Consider the following 17402-nt stretch of genomic DNA (forward strand, 5'->3'; position numbering starts at 1 on the left):
CTTCACGTCTACCAGCAGAACGCCAACGGACGTGCGCTACAGCTTCAACTGACACGCCATCGCATTTTATCAGTCTATTTTTTTTCTTAAAAGATAACGGATAAGGTTAGAGAGCTGTAAGATTTGCCCCATAACAACCTTTGTTTTTCTCGGTTCTGGCAGAATTTATGTGCTTTAAGAGACATGCTTTCAAATAAAATTCCACACTGCTTTCCTCCAGTTAAAAATGTGCCAGTAGCGAGCACCACAGAACACGGCACACACACACACACACACACACACACACACACACACACACACACACACGTCGAAAGAGGCATTCTAGTTTAGGGTTACGGGTTTAGTTCTGAGCTTAAAAAAAGTAAGTAAAGCGATATTTTCAAAAGGATAAAAATACCTTAACTGTGTCCTTTTAAACAAGGGCGAACTGAGAGCTTAGGACCCTTGAATTCAAAAGCGCTCGCTCACTTTACTGCTAGCCTCTGACACTCTAGAAGAAAAACAACAAACAACCGGTAACACAGGGCACGGGGGAGGGGGGTGGTCGCCCGCTTGTCCCGGCACGCGCTGCAGCACCGGCCTCCTCCGGGCGGCCCGCTCACCGCCGTGGGCGCCTGTCCCGCGAGGCCCAGCCCAGCTTAAGCTAGGGCGGCTGATGCCTGCGTAACCCTCGTGGCTGGCATCTGTGAGCCTCTACGGCTGAGACGTAAGGATGGGTGAACGGGCCGCACAGGGGTGCAGGACCTGGGCTGTAATTTCCCCATAAACGGCAAGGTTTTCAGTCGGCAAGAGACAGTAACCCCGAGGGACTCCCTTAAATGACCCATTGCCTCTGCCCTTCAGAACGGCCAGCCCCCACCACAGGGCAGCTGCCCCCGCCCAGAACTGTACTCCTAAGACTTCCACGCTGCAAACCAGGTCCGTGGGGAGAGGACACAGGCCATGGAGATACTTGCCGCTGAGCAGAGGCTTGTTGAGGGTGTAGAGGGGGGGCAAGTCTTCTATGTTGGAGATGCGCTGGTACATGGCCCTGGAGAGGTGGTCCCCATGGTACAGGCTGCCCAGGATGATGCTGGACAAGTAGATCGGCTCCACGAAGACGCTGAGCAAGGAGCCCTGGACGCCCACCACGTTCCACCTGGGGGAACAGGGACAGGAGCTCAGTGCGGGCGGCCTCGGGCTCACCACCCCACCGCGCTGACACCAACGTGCTGGGGGTTCTGTGCACGTGCCAGCCATTCAAAGAGGAAACGGGTGACTCAGCAGCTAAACATTTTATAAAGAAAAACCTGCTTAAAAGTCATCTAGAGCTGGGACGATCTTTGGTCCGTGTTTCTCTTGACGACACATTTACTGAAGATCACTTAGGGAAAGGTGTCAGTAAGCCACGCTTCTCGCAAGAAAAATCAACCAGAAAAGCAAATCTCTGTTTTATTACGTTAGTAAAGACGGGAGCCCTAAAGGAGCCCCTGCGCATGGGAACTGATGCTTCCTGCTCCGAGAGGGGGTCAGCCCGCGCTCTGGCTCAAGCCAAATGGCTGGGACCACGGCCGCCTCCCCATCCCTGTCACAGGCCAGCGGCCAGCAAACCTTGGGACTTTCTCTCTGAACAGATCAGGGGCTGCTGGTGCCACTGCCTCTGCTGATCCCGGGTCAGGTCACCTCCTGCCCACTTCGCCGCCCCTCCCAAGGGCAATCCAGTGACCACAGCCCCCGGCCCCAGGGGCCCAGCCCACGCAGGACAGGCCGCTCTGAGTGCGAAACCTCCCGATAGTCCCCATCTTCCTCCCAAATGACACCATCCCAGTCCCTCCAGCCTGTCTGACCTGGCATTCCTCAGCTCCCTGCCTCCTGCCACCACCCCTCCCCCAGGCTCCGGCCGCCGGGCTCCTTCTGCTCCCTCAGGACCTTGACCACCATCCCTTCACCCTGGAACACAGTCCCCAGACAGTCCCTGGCCTCAGCGCCCCCATCTCTGTCTGCAGCCATCACCTGAGCCAAACTGGTCCCCACATTGGTTGGCTAACTTCCCGCAAAACTTACCCCCCCCAAACCCGCCCAAGTACAGAAGCTCCACACCGGAGGGTCTCTGTTTAATTCACCGGAGCTGCACACTTGGTACACGCAGAGCAGCAAATACGTGCTGAACAGGCAGTAAGTCCTGACTCCGACAGCCCAGGCCTCCCGCTCCCTAACAAGGAAATTAAAACCTGGTTTTCCTGCCCAGTGAGAAAGCAGGAGACAACTCAGCGCTTACAAAGTGCACGGGTCGCTTTCTCAAGTAAGTCAGAAGCTGAGAGCAGCCGCCCGGGGAACCTTCAGAGCCGTGATCTGGCAGAAGCCTGTGTTGTTACAAGCCATAGATGCCGAACACAGGCCTCGTCGCAGGAGCCAGGAGCCCGGCCGCTCTGCGGAGGCCCTGGGATGGAACCGCTGGGGCACGCCTCCCGCCAGCGAGCCCTGTGACGGTGAGGGCGAGACTCCCCCGGGAGAAAGACCCAGCAGGGCTGGGCAGTGATGGCGACAGGGCATGCTCAGGCAAAGCTGGAAGCCGGCACAGGGGGTGCTGCGCCCCTGCCTGGCCGACCCCACGACCCCGTGACCCACGAGCGGCCTCCTGCTCTCCCCTTCCTTACACGTTACCTCTGGAGCACGGGGTTCAGAGCAGGTCCTGCTGCCTCACCCCCATCCGGCTTCCCTGCACTGACCCCAGCCTACCCCCAGCACAGCGGAAGCCCCTTTCCCCCTACAGCTCTGAACAGCCAAGCTGCAGCCCTGGGGGTGGGGGTGCACCCAGAGCCTGGAGGCTGGGACCCTCCCTCTCATGGCCCAGCAGAGCTGGTGGGTCCCTGCAGGCCCCTCCCATCGCTGCGCCCCATGCAGCTCCCGTGCCACATCTCAGCCACGCTGCCCGCTGGATGGACAGACGGCACCTCCCTTCTCACCTGAGCCCACGGCCCCAGGTCAGCTGGCCTGGCGCCTGCCCATCGACCTTCCCTGGGGACTCTACACGCCCTCTCGGCAGGGACCGGGGCGCGGCGGGGGCGCCCTCCAGCCAGGGGCGGTGTGGTGTTGAATGACAGGCTTCTTTCAGCGATTCAAAGTTTACGCAAATGAGGAGGGAGAGGCTGGTCTCCAGGGAAACCAGCCACAGATCGCAGGCTGGGACTCAGCCCCGCCCCCACCCTTCCCTGGAGGGGAGGGGCTGGGTTGAGTTAATCACCAAGGGCCAAGGAACCGATCAATCTGCACGAAGACCCCTAGGGTCAGGGCTAGGAGCTGGGGGCTGGGACACCCCCTTCCCCCGCACCCCCAGGACCCCCACAAACTGGCTGCTCCTGGGTGGTTTCCCTGATAGATAACCAGCCAGTAAACCTAAAGCGGAGGTTTCCCCTGAGCTCTGGGAGCCATTCCACCAAGGTCCTCAACCCAGGGAGGGTCAAGGGACCCTCGGGGTGCAGCCCAGTCAGACCCTGGGCACCCAATGCCAGCATCCGGTGGCTGAGGCGCAGCCTCGTGGGTGAGCCCCGAAACTGGGGGTCTGCACTAACCCCGGGAGGTGTCAGACCTGAGCTGACCTGCAGGGCGCCAGCCGGCATGGGGTGCAGGGGGGGCCCCCTGGAGTCGAGGGGTGAGAGGAGGAGCGGCTGGGCGCTTGTCCCAACGCCGTCCCTGCCAGGAGCCGTCCCTGCGCCCTGTGCTCCCGCCCGTTCACCTCTGCCTTCTCCTTGAGATGAGGCACCGTCCACACGGACCTCAAGGCTTCACATCACTGAGGCCTGACTTTCAAGCGTGGTGGGGGGGGCCCGCATTTCAAGGAGGCAGAACGGTCACATCCTGCCAGCAAGGGCCATTGGCTGAGCTGCGGGAACTGTCTTTATACCCCCTGCTGGTTCTGTGTGTCAGAACCCTCTTCCCAGTGCGTGGCCTTCTATTCACAGTGCATCTGTGGGGTTTTTAGTGCATAAATTTTAAAATCTCAATTCAGCCAAATTTATTCATGTTTTGCTTTATAACTTGGGTTTCTTGTGCCCTGTTTGAGAAACCGCCGAGGTGGAGGCTCCAAATGCTGCCGGGCACCCCTTTTCACACCCGGGTCCTCCTCTGTCTGGAAGATGCTTCCGTGCACGGGCGGGAGGAGGGCTCAGTTCCCTGCGTGCACACGGTCCCCACGCTGACCAGGCCACCTCTTCCATGAGTCGCACACAGCACAGACCACAGCAGCGGCCCCGCGTTCCCTCCCTTCCGGGCGACAGAGCCTCCATCCTCCTCCAGACGGCTCCCCGAGCCTGCTCCGCAGGGAGACTTGACCCCTGCCCGGGCTCTAGATGGTGAAACGTAGCTGCTCAGGGGCACAGAGCCAGCTGGCGGCCTGCCACCGGGCCCTCTGCTGCCGGGACTCAGACCCCAGGCTGGCATCTGGCCACCTCTGGGCGCTGGGAAGGCTCTGAGGACAGGATGCAGGATGGACAGGGTGGGAAGCCGGAACCCGGCCTCCGGGCAACCAGAGACCCAGCGCAGCAGCTCTGGGTGACCTGCCTTTGCGTGTGCTCTCCCGTGAGAGAGGAGCATGCTTCCATTTGGTTCACGCTTCCTTTTAAGTAGCGGCAAACTCAGCATCAGCGGTTCTCCCTGCACCCGGCCGTCTCTTCCAGATCTGTCCCCCGTGACAGCAGCCTTCTGCTGCCACCGCCCGGACTTACACTGTTACTCTTCCACCTGAGTGTTGGGATAGATCTTCAAGTGCTATGAAAAATGATGAGACTTCAGTTACATTGCTTTACTTACAGACGTGGAAAAACCTGGCCAGACGAGTCCGAGTGCTACTGGAGCTGGTGTGCGCGTGCCTGTCTGCACTGCGGCTGGCCTGCCGCCTCGCCCCGCCCCGTCTGGCTGGGGGACACAGGCGGCAGCACCCCGCAGTATGAGCTGGGGCTCTTCCCCTGTTCTTCTGATCTCTAGACACAGACAAGCGGGGACGGCTGCCCACCCCCAAAGTGCAGAGGACTCGGGGAGAGCCATTTCCCTACACAGCCACCTCCTTTCTCTGAGTTTCTTCAACTTCTTTCTTTCCTGGAAGTGGGGGACTGGTTTAATACCTTTAATGCCTACAATTCCATTCAAATTTTCTGCTTTGCTTGAGTCAATTTTAAGAAAGCACACTTTTCTAAAACCTTTTAACTTCAGCTCAGTTTCAGGACCCGCGGGGAGGGAAGCTGTCCGTAGTGCCCCTCGCAGCTGCTGGGGCGCCCGGCCACGCCGCCTCCCCTGCCCCCGCTGGGCCTGACGGCCGGGCCCGGGGCCCCATCGCGCTCCTGCAGCGGCTGCGCCGGCCTGGCTGCTGTGGTCGCTCATCTCCGCTGCACACGAAACGCCGTCTCCCCCCCACCCCCCGCCGCTGTTTCCTTCTTCGCGCTCATGCGCGTTTGTTCCATTGCTCGCACTCTGTTGTTTACTCACGACCGTTCTCTCGCTCGCCGGGATTTCTTCTCCGCAAGCGGCTGGGGGGCGTCGGACACGCAGGCCCCTGCCCGTGGTGCAGGCGGGCAGAGGTGCGCAGCCCCGCGAGCTCTCCGAAGCCTCCGCACGCCCTGCCCCAGGCCCCGTGCCCGCTGACCCGCCCTCGCGCCTGGCCTGCTGTCTGTCCCTGCGAGGTGGTCTGCATTTGCTAGACGTCTGCGCACGTGGAGTCACACGGCAAGCACTCCTTCCACTCTGGTTCCGCGCACTCTGCACCACTGCTCTGCGACGTGTCCGTGTGGGCTCGGCTACATCGCTGTTCACTCTGTTTCTCGCCGGAGCAGTGTTCTGTCGCACGGACACACCCCGTTTACACACTGGGCTGCTTCCCGCTTTCAGAGACGCCGCTGGGAGTGCCCCTGGGTGAGTCTGCGTGACACGTGCTTCCACGTCCCTCGGGAAGCAGAGCGGCAGAACAGCTGGGCGTTGGGCAGGGGCACCTTTAACCTTCAAGAAACCATCAGACTGTCTTCCAAGGTGACTACGCTACTTACACCCCAGCAGGGCTGGGGCCGGCCTGCCTGCTGGCTCGCCACGCCGGCATCTGTCCACAGGTCTGCTGGGCATCGCTTTAGTGAAGTGGCCGTTCAGATATTCCGCCCGTCCTTTAAACAGTTCTTCCTCCTCGTTGGGTTTTGAGGGTCTTTACATGTCCTGGGTCCAGGTCCTTTATCAGACACATGATTTGGAAACATTTTCTTCCAGTCAGTGACTTTATTTCTCATTCTTTTAATAGTGTTTTTCAACGAAGTAATTTTTAACTCGATGAGGTCCAGTTTACCGTTTTTTCCCTTTATGGAGAGTGCTTCTGGTGTTGTATCTGGGAAACTGCCCATCCCAGGTGCCAGGATTATTTCCTGTTTCCTTCTGGAACTTTTGCACGTTTAGGTCTATGACATGTTTTGAGTTAATTTTTGCCTATGGTGCAAAACATGAAGTTCATTTGGCTGTTTTCACGTTGGGGTCTCCAATTATCCCAGCACCATTTGTTAAAAAGATTATTCTTTCTTTACTGAATTGGTGTTGAGCCTTGATCAAAAAGTAGTTGTGACAATGAACAAGTGAAATTCAAAGCAGTACTGTTTACATTATTAATACCTCCGAAAATTAAATACTTAGGTATGAATCTAACAAAACATACACAGGACCTATAGAAGGAAACTACAAAGCTGATGAGGGAGTCAAGCAACCAAATAAACGAGAGCTGCCTCGTATTCACGGACAGAAGACTCAACACTGTCACGGCGTCAGCTCTTCGCAGCCAGATCTATAGGCTCAGCACAGAACCCGCCAGAACCCCAGCAAGGTATCTTGCGGATGTCGACAGCTGATCCTGAGGACGGGGCAGAAGGCCCAGAAGAGCCTCCAGCTCCCCGGAGGGGGACAAACAGCTGGAGAATGGGCACGACCGGCTTCACAGCTCACCACGAAGCCGCAGTCTTTGTGACGCTGAGACTTATCAGGAAGGTGCACTTCATCATCCAGACAACCAAAAATCTACTTCCCCTTGCATACGTTTGGTCTTCTGCTGGGGTTCTTGCCTCACAGCTCTTAGAACTCCTGGAACTTCCTAAGTGAAGGACCCGTGAAGGTGTCTTTTGCTGCCTGAACGAGGCGGATTTCATCACTCGCCTGCGGGTAGGGTCTGGTTGTCTGTGGAGCCACCGTGTGAGACCAGAGGCTGGCACTCTCAGCCGCACCCCACCGGCACCAGGGGAGGGGCTGGAGGTGGCGCTCTGACGCCAACGGCCGATGATTTTCACCCACGGGGCCTCTGTAATGAGGCTTCCGTGGAAACCCAGAAGCACAGGCCCACAGAGGCCCGCCTGTATGCCCTCAAGGTGGCCCTGAAGCACCTGTCTCGAAGGTCGATCCTTCACAGAACCCGAGGAAGCACGGGGGCGGGGGCGGCGCACGGCCAGGGCCTTACCGGGCCATCTTGTCGCTGCAGGACATGGTGAGCAGCCTCTCCCCCTGCAGCACCCCGTCCCACGTCTGGATGCCCGCGTTCGAGCGGACCGGGATCGTCCCCTCGCCGGACTCTATCTTTGTCCGTAGCTGCCCTCTGGCTTTCCGATTCGGATGTCTGTCTGCTGGTTCTGCAAGAGACACATGGGGTGAGAGACTCCGCCACAGCCGCCGTCGCTCACCTCACTGAGAAGCACGTCTAACAACGCCCGCCAATCACACACCCCTGTGTGCACGCCTACCCTGTGTGCACAGAAGACACGCGTTGCCATCTGAGAACACAAAACTGAACAGGACGATGCAACACACAGCAAGCCGGGAAAGGGGCCCCTCAGGGGCTGGGGAAGGACGGCTTCCATCTCACCCGAACGATTTGTGTCTATCACTGAAGGTGAGCTGAGCACACAGGACAAAATGCCAGCCGTTGCTCGCTCTGCGCGATGGACGTGCGGGGATTTGCCGTGTTTCTTCCCCGTACAGTTAAGTTTCCAGCAATACGTCTATGGGGCGGCAGAAGTGAACCCACGGGACGCGTTCACAAACACCCAGAGCCATTATCTCTGGGTTACGCGAATACGGGGTGAGTTAAATTTCCCTTCTTATGTTTTAAAAATGTCTAGCAATTTGCTAAGTGGGTATGCATTGCTTTTATAATCAAGAAAAATAATGAAATCAGACGTTCTTTTTGGAATAAATAATGCTTGCGCTTGTGGGAAGGGCTGTGGGTGCAAACAGCCATCAAACAAAAGCCCCGACAGGAATGGGAGCAGAGCAGGGCGGAGGGCAGCGTGCTGGCCCCTCCCGGTCGGCCTGCTGCGGAAGGCCAGGCCCGCAGCCGCACACGCACTCACAGCTCATCAGAGACAGAAGGGGGACACTTGCTCCCAGCTCAGAGACCTGCGTCGCCCACGTTTAAACAGTGAAAACAATTTTGGTCCAATATTCTCGAGTCTAGCCTAACTTCCTAATTTATCAGAATCTGCATTCTCAGTCATTAACAGTTTCTAACTGAATTGCTGGCAAGAAAAACCTCCTGTTTTTATACATTCTGATCAGATCCACATTCAAGGTGGGCATCTCCACAAAGAAAGGGCACTGATGGTGGTCGCTCTGCCCGCATGGTCCTCTGGGGGAGCACCGGCCGCCAGAAGCCGAGCCCACCTTCGAGAAGCGGCTCGTGCGGCGAGAAGATCCGGGCGTCGCCGCAGGGGGAGGTGCTGATGTACAGGTGGAACTGGACGCTGTCCTTCAGCCTGAAGCCTCCACGCTCCGACCTCTGAAAGATGGATCTTTTTTGATCATCTTTGTTACTGAAAGGAAACAAGTTGCAAAAATAAACCTCAAAGCTGTTGACAACGAAAGTTTAGCCTAGCACAGCTCACAGTGACTTTCAGAGGCCAGTGTTAAAATGGGGGGTTTCAGCCTGAACTGGGCTCTTTATTTTATATGTTAACAAGCAACACGGCTCCTGTCTGCTCACTGACAGGACGCGCCATCAGCACGCGAGCGACCGTTCCCTCTGCTCGTCCACGGCTGCCGGCCACGAAGATGACACAAAAGAAACGGCTCGTGGGGAAAAGCGGCTCCGGCACGGTGACCAGCACAGAACTGACACCCCCACTGGCAGCTCAGTTCCAGCCATGCTCACGCCGCACAGAACACGAGCTCCGAACCCAGAGGCGACACCCGTGACTACGTGACATGCATGCACACGTGCATATGTGCATGCAGGTGTGTGTGTGAGTGCACGTGTGCATGTGTGCTGCCTGCGTGTGAGGACGTGTGTGTGCACATGTACACGCGTGCACACTTGTGTTACGTGTGTGCTGTAATTTAGTCAACCCTAGTCTGTAGCTTGAGCATCGTGAGGAAATCGTTACCTAAAACGTTACTATTTTGAGACTTTTTCCATGATTACAGAAACGATGAAAAGTTTGCAGTACATTCTGACAGAAGGAAAATGCATTTCTTGAGAAACAGCTTCCTGGACGCATTCACCTGCTACACTTACTTTAAGTAAAGCTCCAGCTGCGTGTAGAGAAACCGAAGCAGGGCCCTCCGCGATATGATCTCCGCGTGGCAGTCATTCAGCGCCAGGCCCCGGTCGCTCATGTACTCGCCGTTAACACACTTCGTCCCTGTGGAGACACTTATCACCTTGGCATCCTTGACGTCCGTGCCTGGAAACAGGAGAGAAGTCATGCTTCGGGGGCCCGAGCCTCAGGGCAGGACGCGCACCCTCGCGGACTGGGGGTGCGGCGCAGGGGCAGGCGGCAGCATCCTCGCGCAGCCGCTGACCCCTCCCGGCCGCCACGACGGCCTCCCGCTGAGCACGTGCTCTGCCACATTTCTGGAAGCTACCCCTCCTGACTCTTTAGTGTAAAGATTCTAAACTTAAGAAAGGAGCCTCCTCTGAAACGCAAGCCTTTCCGTGCACAGTCCCCCCGGACACGGGTGGGGAGCTCCGTGGAGAGGTGGACAGGCTGGCCGTGACCGACCTCGAAACTACCAAGGCACCAAGGGGGCCGGAGGACGGGCCCAGGGTAACTCAGGTGTTGCTCAGGGGCCTCTCACCATTTAGCTGCACTGGGAGGCCCACCAGCACTGGCGGGCTTCCGGGGAGCGACCCCCCTGACAGTCAGGGGTCCACAGGCCACACACAGGCCCTGCGGCTACAGGGCGGTGACCGCGCAGCCCGCTGGGCAGGATTTCACTCAGCCCCAGCGTCCTCCCTCTGAGGCCCGTTCCCCTCCTGTCTCTGCGCATGAGGGAACCGTGGCATAGGGCGGTCACAGTCCATTCTGGGACTGGAACCAGGCCGCCTGACGCCACGCCAAGTACTTCAGGTGTAAATCGTGGCTCTGAGCAGATGGTCCCAAGTGAGACACACCCTGCGGTGCATCGTGTCCCCCGACGTGAGGTGCCCCTTCTGAGGCTGTCAAACCCGAATGAAAACAGTCTGCTGGAGGGGCGCAGGCCCTCGCCCGGGAACGACAGTCCTGCCTGTGCAAGCGGTCACGGCGTAGGAGGCAGAGCGCACAAGGGAACCCAGGCAGTGGACATCGGAACACAAACGGGCCCCACTGAGGCTCAGAGCGCCCCACCCCGCCCGTGACATGCTCTAGCTGTGCCGGAGCACAGACGGGCAGGGCGAGCACGCGGCGGCCGTGTCCCAGGGCCTCGGGGATGCACTGAGTGTCACAGAGCCACTCCCGTCACGGTCAGACAGGTGAGCGCACCTCAGGGAAAGGACAAGGCAGCCACCTACATGGAGAGCTGGGCCCCTGGCCAGCGGGTGTAGACAGAGCAGCCACTCCTGGAGCCCGCCCTCTAGCCTCTTGGGCGGCTTCCTGTGCGCGGCCGTCCAGGCTCGGCCAGCGGGGCCGAGTGGATGCTCCAGGAAGAGAGGCCCCGCGTGACGGCCCAGACTCAGCCCCCACGGTGATGGGGGGCCTGCCCGCCCCAGGATCCAGGCACCCGCCATGGCTGTGGGTCCCGTTCGTCGGACCGACCCACGGGGCACTGCTCAGACAGCTGGCTCCTGGGAAGTGGGGCGGGGACGCAGGAGGGTTCCTTTGCTGCTGGGATCTTTGGGCAAGCGTTAACAGGGCTTCTGCCATCCCAAAGCATGTTTTCCCGATTTTCTGCTCTTGCTAGAGGGCCCTCCCTTCCCCACCCAAGTCACCCGGGAGCCGTTCTGGCAGCGTCAGCATCACTGGCAAACCCGCCATGTCCTACTCTCAAATGAGGCAAGAGCCAAGGGGCCTCCTGCAGTTTTCCAGAGCAGATCAAGACCACTCCCAGAAGATCGCAGGGCTCATATTAACACACAGTGCTTTCTCCAAGTGGGAAAGCTTAGGTTAGAGAGACGAACTTTGAGGAAAACACGTAAGATCACGCGGCGGGCACTCCGAAGGAGGGCAGATGCGCTGCCCGCCGGGTCCCGGGGCTGTTCCAGGCTGAGGCGATTCCCCTGCTGAGCGTGAGGGCAGGCGCGCAGACGCACCACCAGCACAGTTACCTGTCGTCATGACGATTCCAGCAAGGACTTTCCTGCGTGCGTGAGGGGAGGAGAAGTTGTCCGTCAGGTCCCCAAACTTATCCAGAACCAGGCGGGCCACGGCGTCGGCTAACACCTGAGGACCAAGCAGGGGGTTAGCGCTCCCTTCAGGGCCACGTTCCCTGGCCTGACACCGGAAACCACGCAGGAGCGTCGGGCAAACAAGCATGTGTGTGTGTGTGGGGGGGGTGAGGATGTGTATGAGGGTGTGGGTGGGTGTGAGGGGGTGTGGGGTTGTGCCCGTGTTTCTCCTCCCAAACACTCCTTGCAAACAGACACCTGAGGGGTGGGCGAGGGTCCCTGCAGAGGGGCCAGTCCAGAGCCCGGGCCATGGGAGCCAGGCCCCGTGCAGGGGAAGCGCCCTCACACCAGCCCGGCCCTTGGCGACAGCGCCTTCCTGGTCACCTGCCTCCAGCCCCCTGCTGCTCTGAGTCGGGGCGAGAGCCCTGGGGCCACACTCCCTGAGCAACGGGGCTTCAGGAGGACGTGACACCACAGGAGGTGCTGCCCGGCCAGCTCAGGGCTGGCCCGACGGGGAGCTTGTCTTCCCAGTGACAACCACAGGCAGAGAAAGGGGCGGCCAGAAGAGTGATCACATTAGTCACCAGGCTCACAGCACCTGCCTCCCAAAGGGGCCCTTTCCATGTGTCCCAGTTATTTCAACATCTAAAACTAGTTACCTGGCTCGGTCCTCGGAACCAGCACTGTCAGAGCCTGCAGGGCACCTGTCACTTAGATCCAGTGACGTGGGACGTGTGCGCAGAGGCCACACGTGTAAAGGGAGAGTGTAACGGGGCATCTGGAGCAGCTCAGCTGGCGCCCTGCGGTATGGGCAGAGCTGCTCAGAAGCACACGTGTCTGTCAGCCTCGGACGCGCCCACTGCACGGCCTCCGACTCACCTTGGGTATGAGGGCCCAGGGCGCGCGGGGAGGTGATGTCCGAGGGGAGGTGTGTGAGGACCCGCGCCCGCCCTCCCACACTGGTCTGGAGAATTTAACGGCCAAACCAAGGGCCCCCTGTGGGGCCTTTAATAAAACCAAGAGAAAAGTCACTCGTCCTAAATGGTGCCTTTTTGGGAAGAACACAGCTGTCAGGGTGTCCTTCCCCATCACCGCACCAGCAGGTACCAGCGAGCCCCAGCAGTCGGGATGTGGACAGAGACCCGGGGACGGGGCCCGGGGACCTCACTCTGCACCCAGTGTGAGCCGGGAAGGCGGTGAGCGCGCAGGCAGAGGACGGGCATGTGGCAGCACGATGGTGAGGGTACCGGAGAGGGGACGCAGCCTTCCAGTCGACAGAGAAGTAGAAACAGCAAGAGGTGAAGGGAAAGCAGAGGAAACAGGTGTCTGCTCCACACAAGCTTAGACGTGGCTCCGAATTCCCAGGGAAGAGCAGCCGAGCTCAGCCCGAGTCGGACCCTCCGCTGGGGTGGAGCCTGCGCTGATGGGCACCCACGGCGTCGGACCACCCTCCCACCCCGAGGGGGCCGGGCAGGCTCTCCCTGCGGACTTTGGGGCGCAGGGAGCAGCACAAGTCAAACCCGCGCCACCCACCGCCCCTCCCGGCCCGACACGGGTGGCGGGGGCCCTGGCTCGAGGCTGCACCCTGCATGACGGAGCACCGGGCCACGTCAATCAAATCAAATTCACTGATCCAGTGCTCTGCGCTCACCATGCGGGCAACATCGTCTGATTTTTAAACCTGCTAAAGCCGCAGTGAACACTAGAAAGGCAAACATCCTAAGACCAGGGACAGGCAAACCACGTCCTCCAAGGGCCCCCCAGGAAGACAGGAGGACCTTTCACTCACTCTAGGTTGCACCTTTGGAAATCCCCAGTGGGGAGGCAGTGGAGCCCAGAAATAAAGCTGCAAGGCCGGATCCTTTGAAGGCCGCCCATGAGTCCTCCAGGGAAAACGTAACCTCACCCCGAGCTACCACGGGGACCCTGGGGGACCTGGGGGCCACTGTGAGCAGAGGGGGGTGGGGTTCCCTGGACTGCTGAGCTCCAGAAACTGCAGTGCAGCCTGTGGAGCAGGGGCACGTGGCGCTGGGCAGGGAGGAGGCAGCCCTTGCTGGCCCACACCCTCCCGGTCAGCTGGATTTCAGAAGAGCCCTCCCCAGCCAGCTCCACTCGGCCCCAGGGAAGGAGCCCAGGCGCTGCTCCACAGGGAAGTCACAGCCAGGCCTGGGAGTGGCCGCCAGCACACATGCGTGCACACGTGTGAGCGCACGCACACATGCACGCACACACACAGACCAGCGCGGCGGTCCCCACCCAAGACGTGGGGTTCGTGACACTTGGTGTGACTCCAATTGTCTTGCAGACAACTGCTGATGTGAGGGAAGACTCGTCACATCGGACGTTATTCTGAACTCAGGTTGAAATATGTGGCAAATGGTAAACCCGAGAATAACAAATCACTTGGGAACGAGTGCCACCCGTTTGTAAAATTACAAACGGACTAAGAGTTTCTGGGGGTCAACAAGAGGTTAACGCGGGAAGCGGTTGTTTGGTTCATAAAAAATCAGTAATATACTTTGAGTATGTTACTTTATACTGATGCTGCATTTGGCTGCTTTAGGCAAAATAAAATCAATTTCCTTCTGTTCAAACTGAGAACTGTGGGCCATCTGAGGTGACCCCTGCACACAAAGGCCCGAGAGGTTCTGGGCCCTCCTGAGGGAGGCGGCCCTCCGGCCGGCCGGGCGTCCCACGTACTTTCCGACCAGGCCAGTGTGTATCTCATCTTCAGACTGAGCTATTACTCAGGAAGGAATGGAGGGTCAGACTGTCTCCCTGAAGGCAGAGTCCTTCAATAGACCAGAATAATTCTGGATTTCAGGGGAAGAGAAGCAACAAGCCGTGGGAGAGTTCTGGGGTGCTGAAAAGCTCTCTCCTTCCCTCTCCCTCCGAGCCCACCCTGGACAGCCACACCCGCTCCAGGGACCCGCTGGGACCTGCCGTGGGGGCTCCAGGTGTGGGCGCCGGGGTGCTCGTGGAGGGCCCTGGTGCCCCTAGCCTTTCTGACACGTGCTCCCCACTGCTGTGGCCCAGCCTCTGCCTGGACAGCCTCCGGAGCCTCAGTCCTGCTGGGCTCAGTCCCTGACCCAGAGTTGGGTTTCAGCCGCTGCCTGGCCAGCCTCACCCAGCCTGCACCTGGGACTTCACACGAGGCCCCAAGGGAGGGCACCGCTGAGCTGGGCAAGGTGCCAGGGCCCTGACCGCCCCTCCGGGCCGGGCTGTACCCTGCAGCCTTGGGCGGGCTTCCCAGCGACCACAGGAGCGGCGCGCTCAAGGAGAGGCCACCGGGCAGCTGGACTTACCAGGAAGCACCTGTGCTGAGGACACAGGAGGAAGGAGGTCAGATCCTGTCTAAAAGCATTATTGAGACACGCCAGGTTTGCGAGCGGCTTTCCTCACCTGTGGTAAATGTAACTGAAGGCCTTCGCTGGGGATGGGCTGGCGAGACGGGGTCTGGTCCAAGTGCAAGTTAAAGACAGTCGCCAGGGCAGACTGCGCGGCCCGGGCCTTGGCCAGCTTTTTGTTCCTCCCCGAGCCCTCGAAGAACTGACCGTCCACCACCACGGACATGACAAAGTTCTTGGCGTGGCTCTCCCCGCTCTCCGACAGGAAGTCGTACTTCAGTCCCGGGCGCAGCTCGTTCAAGATCATCACGGGGTTCTTCCCGCTCGGGGGCGGGAAGGGCGGGGGTATGGGCAGCGGGGGCTGGGCCAGGCCGGCGGGCACGGGGGACGCGGACAGGCTGAGGTCCCCGCTGGAGCTGAAGGAGTCGTCGCCGTTGGAGCCCAGGTAGAAGGGCACGTCCGACCTGTCCGGGGTCTCGAAGCCGTTGAAGAGGGCGTCGGGGAAGTCGGCCTGGTCGGACGTGAAGTCCGTGTTGGCAGACAGGGTCCGGCCCATGGCCAGGTGGGCCTCGGAGGCGTTGGGGAACTGCACAAAGGACCGCAGCGCCTTCTCGGCCGCGTGCAGCTTGGCCTTCTTCTTGGTGGGGCCGGAGCCCTCGAACACCTGTCCGTTGACCTCGACGGACATGACGAACAGGGGCGCGTGCACGGGCCCCGTCTGCGACAGCAGCGTGTACTGCAGGCCGGGCTTGATCTCGTTGAGCTGCATCAGCGCGTTCTTGGGCAGCGCCGGCCCTGGCGCCCTCCTCCGCTTCTTCAGGCGGAACTTGGCGTGGCCGTTGCTGCCCTCCTCCAGGGGCCGCTTCCTGCCGCCGCCCCCGCCGCCCCCGCCGCCCCCGTTGGAGAGAGGGGCACCCTCGCCCGGCCCCGGGGAGCTGCCGTCCGCGGGGGGCGCGCCGTCCAGACCGCAGTTTTCCTTAACATCTGTGCTCGAACCTGCGGTGCCCAGAAAGAGTAACTTACAACGCCTTCGTTGCAGGATCTTGTAAATGCAAAATTTATAGATTCCTTCATCTGTCTTTGTAACTGGTCAAGTGATGTGTGCTCATGCACTCCCCCCGGCGGCCACTCCCCCCAGAAGCCAGCTAAGCTGAAAGGAGGAAGCTGACGTCTTGCTAAACAGTGCCTAACGCTGGCTTTGTTGAGTGTCACCAACTGCTTTTGCATTAAAAGATGAATTTTTAAATGATCTTTTTCTATGAGAATATTCAGAAGCATCTAGAGACTTTATGCCAGTTTATCAAAATGTGGGATAATAAATTGATCCCGAAACCCTGCATTAGTAAGTCTAGCATCAGTGCTGATACACGTGCGCTTTCCTTTCGCATTTCCCTCCTTTGCGAAGCCCTTTTCTCTCAGACTGTACTCACACGGGGCTTTCCACTACAGCACGCCCCAGAAAAGAAACAACATCTAAAACATGCATTCACAAGCTAATGTCTTTCTCTGGTTTAAAATATTCAATCAGCATGTGCAGTTATTTGATTTAGTTCATGGATCAATCTTAGAAAACTGCTTATGTGATTATGTAAAGTGTTCTGGCCTTTTAGAAGCTACTTTTGAAGGATCTAGCTTCACTTCTAGTGAAGTGAACTTTCTCACTTAGGATTTTTTCATTATGTATGGGGGTTGACTCACCTCCGAATAGTTAATACACTCCACGATAGAAAAAATACAGAAGACACGAAAACTGGAGTGTTTAGGACTTCCTAACTTTCTGACTACAGCTGGCAATTTTGTCTTTTGAAGGGTATTTGTCTTTTACAATCAATAAAGATAATTTCAGAACTCTAAAAGTTCATGGCAAAATAAGTATGATTTTAATTTCAAAAACTTAACTCCTTTAAGTTTATCAAACTTTTAAAAAAAGGAACGAATTCCTTGCCTCTGGTTAGTCCGCGTGGGGGGCCGTCTGCCCGTGAGCGCGGGGGCACGGATCCCGGACCTCACAATGTTGCTGATGTGAAAGTATTTAAAGACCTGGCTTTCAAAAATCCGCAGTAAATCTTTAATCAACCAAAATAATTTTTACAATTGTAGACTAATTTACAAGTTACCACCACCATGTGGTGGCTCTAGGGTCTACTTCTACTGCAGAAATAAAAGAAGATTCTCTCTCATCAAGTGAAGGAAACTGGAACACTTTGGTGAAAATGCTCGTCAGCTGTACCCAGGGGAGGGCGGGCTTAACGCGACAGGAAGCCTGTCAGGGCCATCAGCTGCCAGGCCCAGGGCTGGTTAAAGTGCCCTGGCTTCCAGGGCTGTCGCTGCTCAGCTGAGAGGCACAGAAAAACCCTGGGCCAAGCACCCACCATGGGAAAGCTGAGTCCACGCTGCATCAGAGACTAGGAGACTGACAAGCTTTCTCTGCGGACTTCGTTCCTCCCCAGCCCTCCTGACACACACACCACTTCTCCCAGTTGACA

General features: G+C 58.4%; 1 protein-coding gene across 9 annotated transcripts in view; it reads right to left on the reverse strand.

Moving 5' to 3' along the window:
• ADARB1 (adenosine deaminase RNA specific B1) overlaps positions 1-17402 on the reverse strand; it is a 113240-nt gene that overhangs the window by 20811 nt on the left and 75027 nt on the right. For 7 of the 9 annotated variants that reach the window (XM_074377830.1, XM_074377892.1, XM_074378102.1 and 4 more), the window contains exons 3-8: positions 14972-15912; positions 11510-11624; positions 9500-9668; positions 8650-8798; positions 7451-7619; positions 957-1138 (exon numbers count right to left, since the gene is read on the reverse strand). In XM_074377830.1, the coding sequence (XP_074233931.1) occupies positions 957-1138; positions 7451-7619; positions 8650-8798; positions 9500-9668; positions 11510-11624; positions 14972-15912 (1725 nt within the window). Of the gene's footprint in view, positions 1-397; positions 491-956; positions 1139-7450; positions 7620-8649; positions 8799-9499; positions 9669-11509; positions 11625-14971; positions 15913-17402 lie in introns of all 9 variants that reach the window. The other 2 variants (XR_012511697.1, XR_012511710.1) reach the window with 1 other exon arrangement.

This window comes from Camelus bactrianus, chromosome 1 (genome assembly GCF_048773025.1).
Source record: "Camelus bactrianus isolate YW-2024 breed Bactrian camel chromosome 1, ASM4877302v1, whole genome shotgun sequence".
In the NCBI taxonomy this organism is placed as follows: Eukaryota; Metazoa; Chordata; class Mammalia; order Artiodactyla; family Camelidae; genus Camelus; species Camelus bactrianus.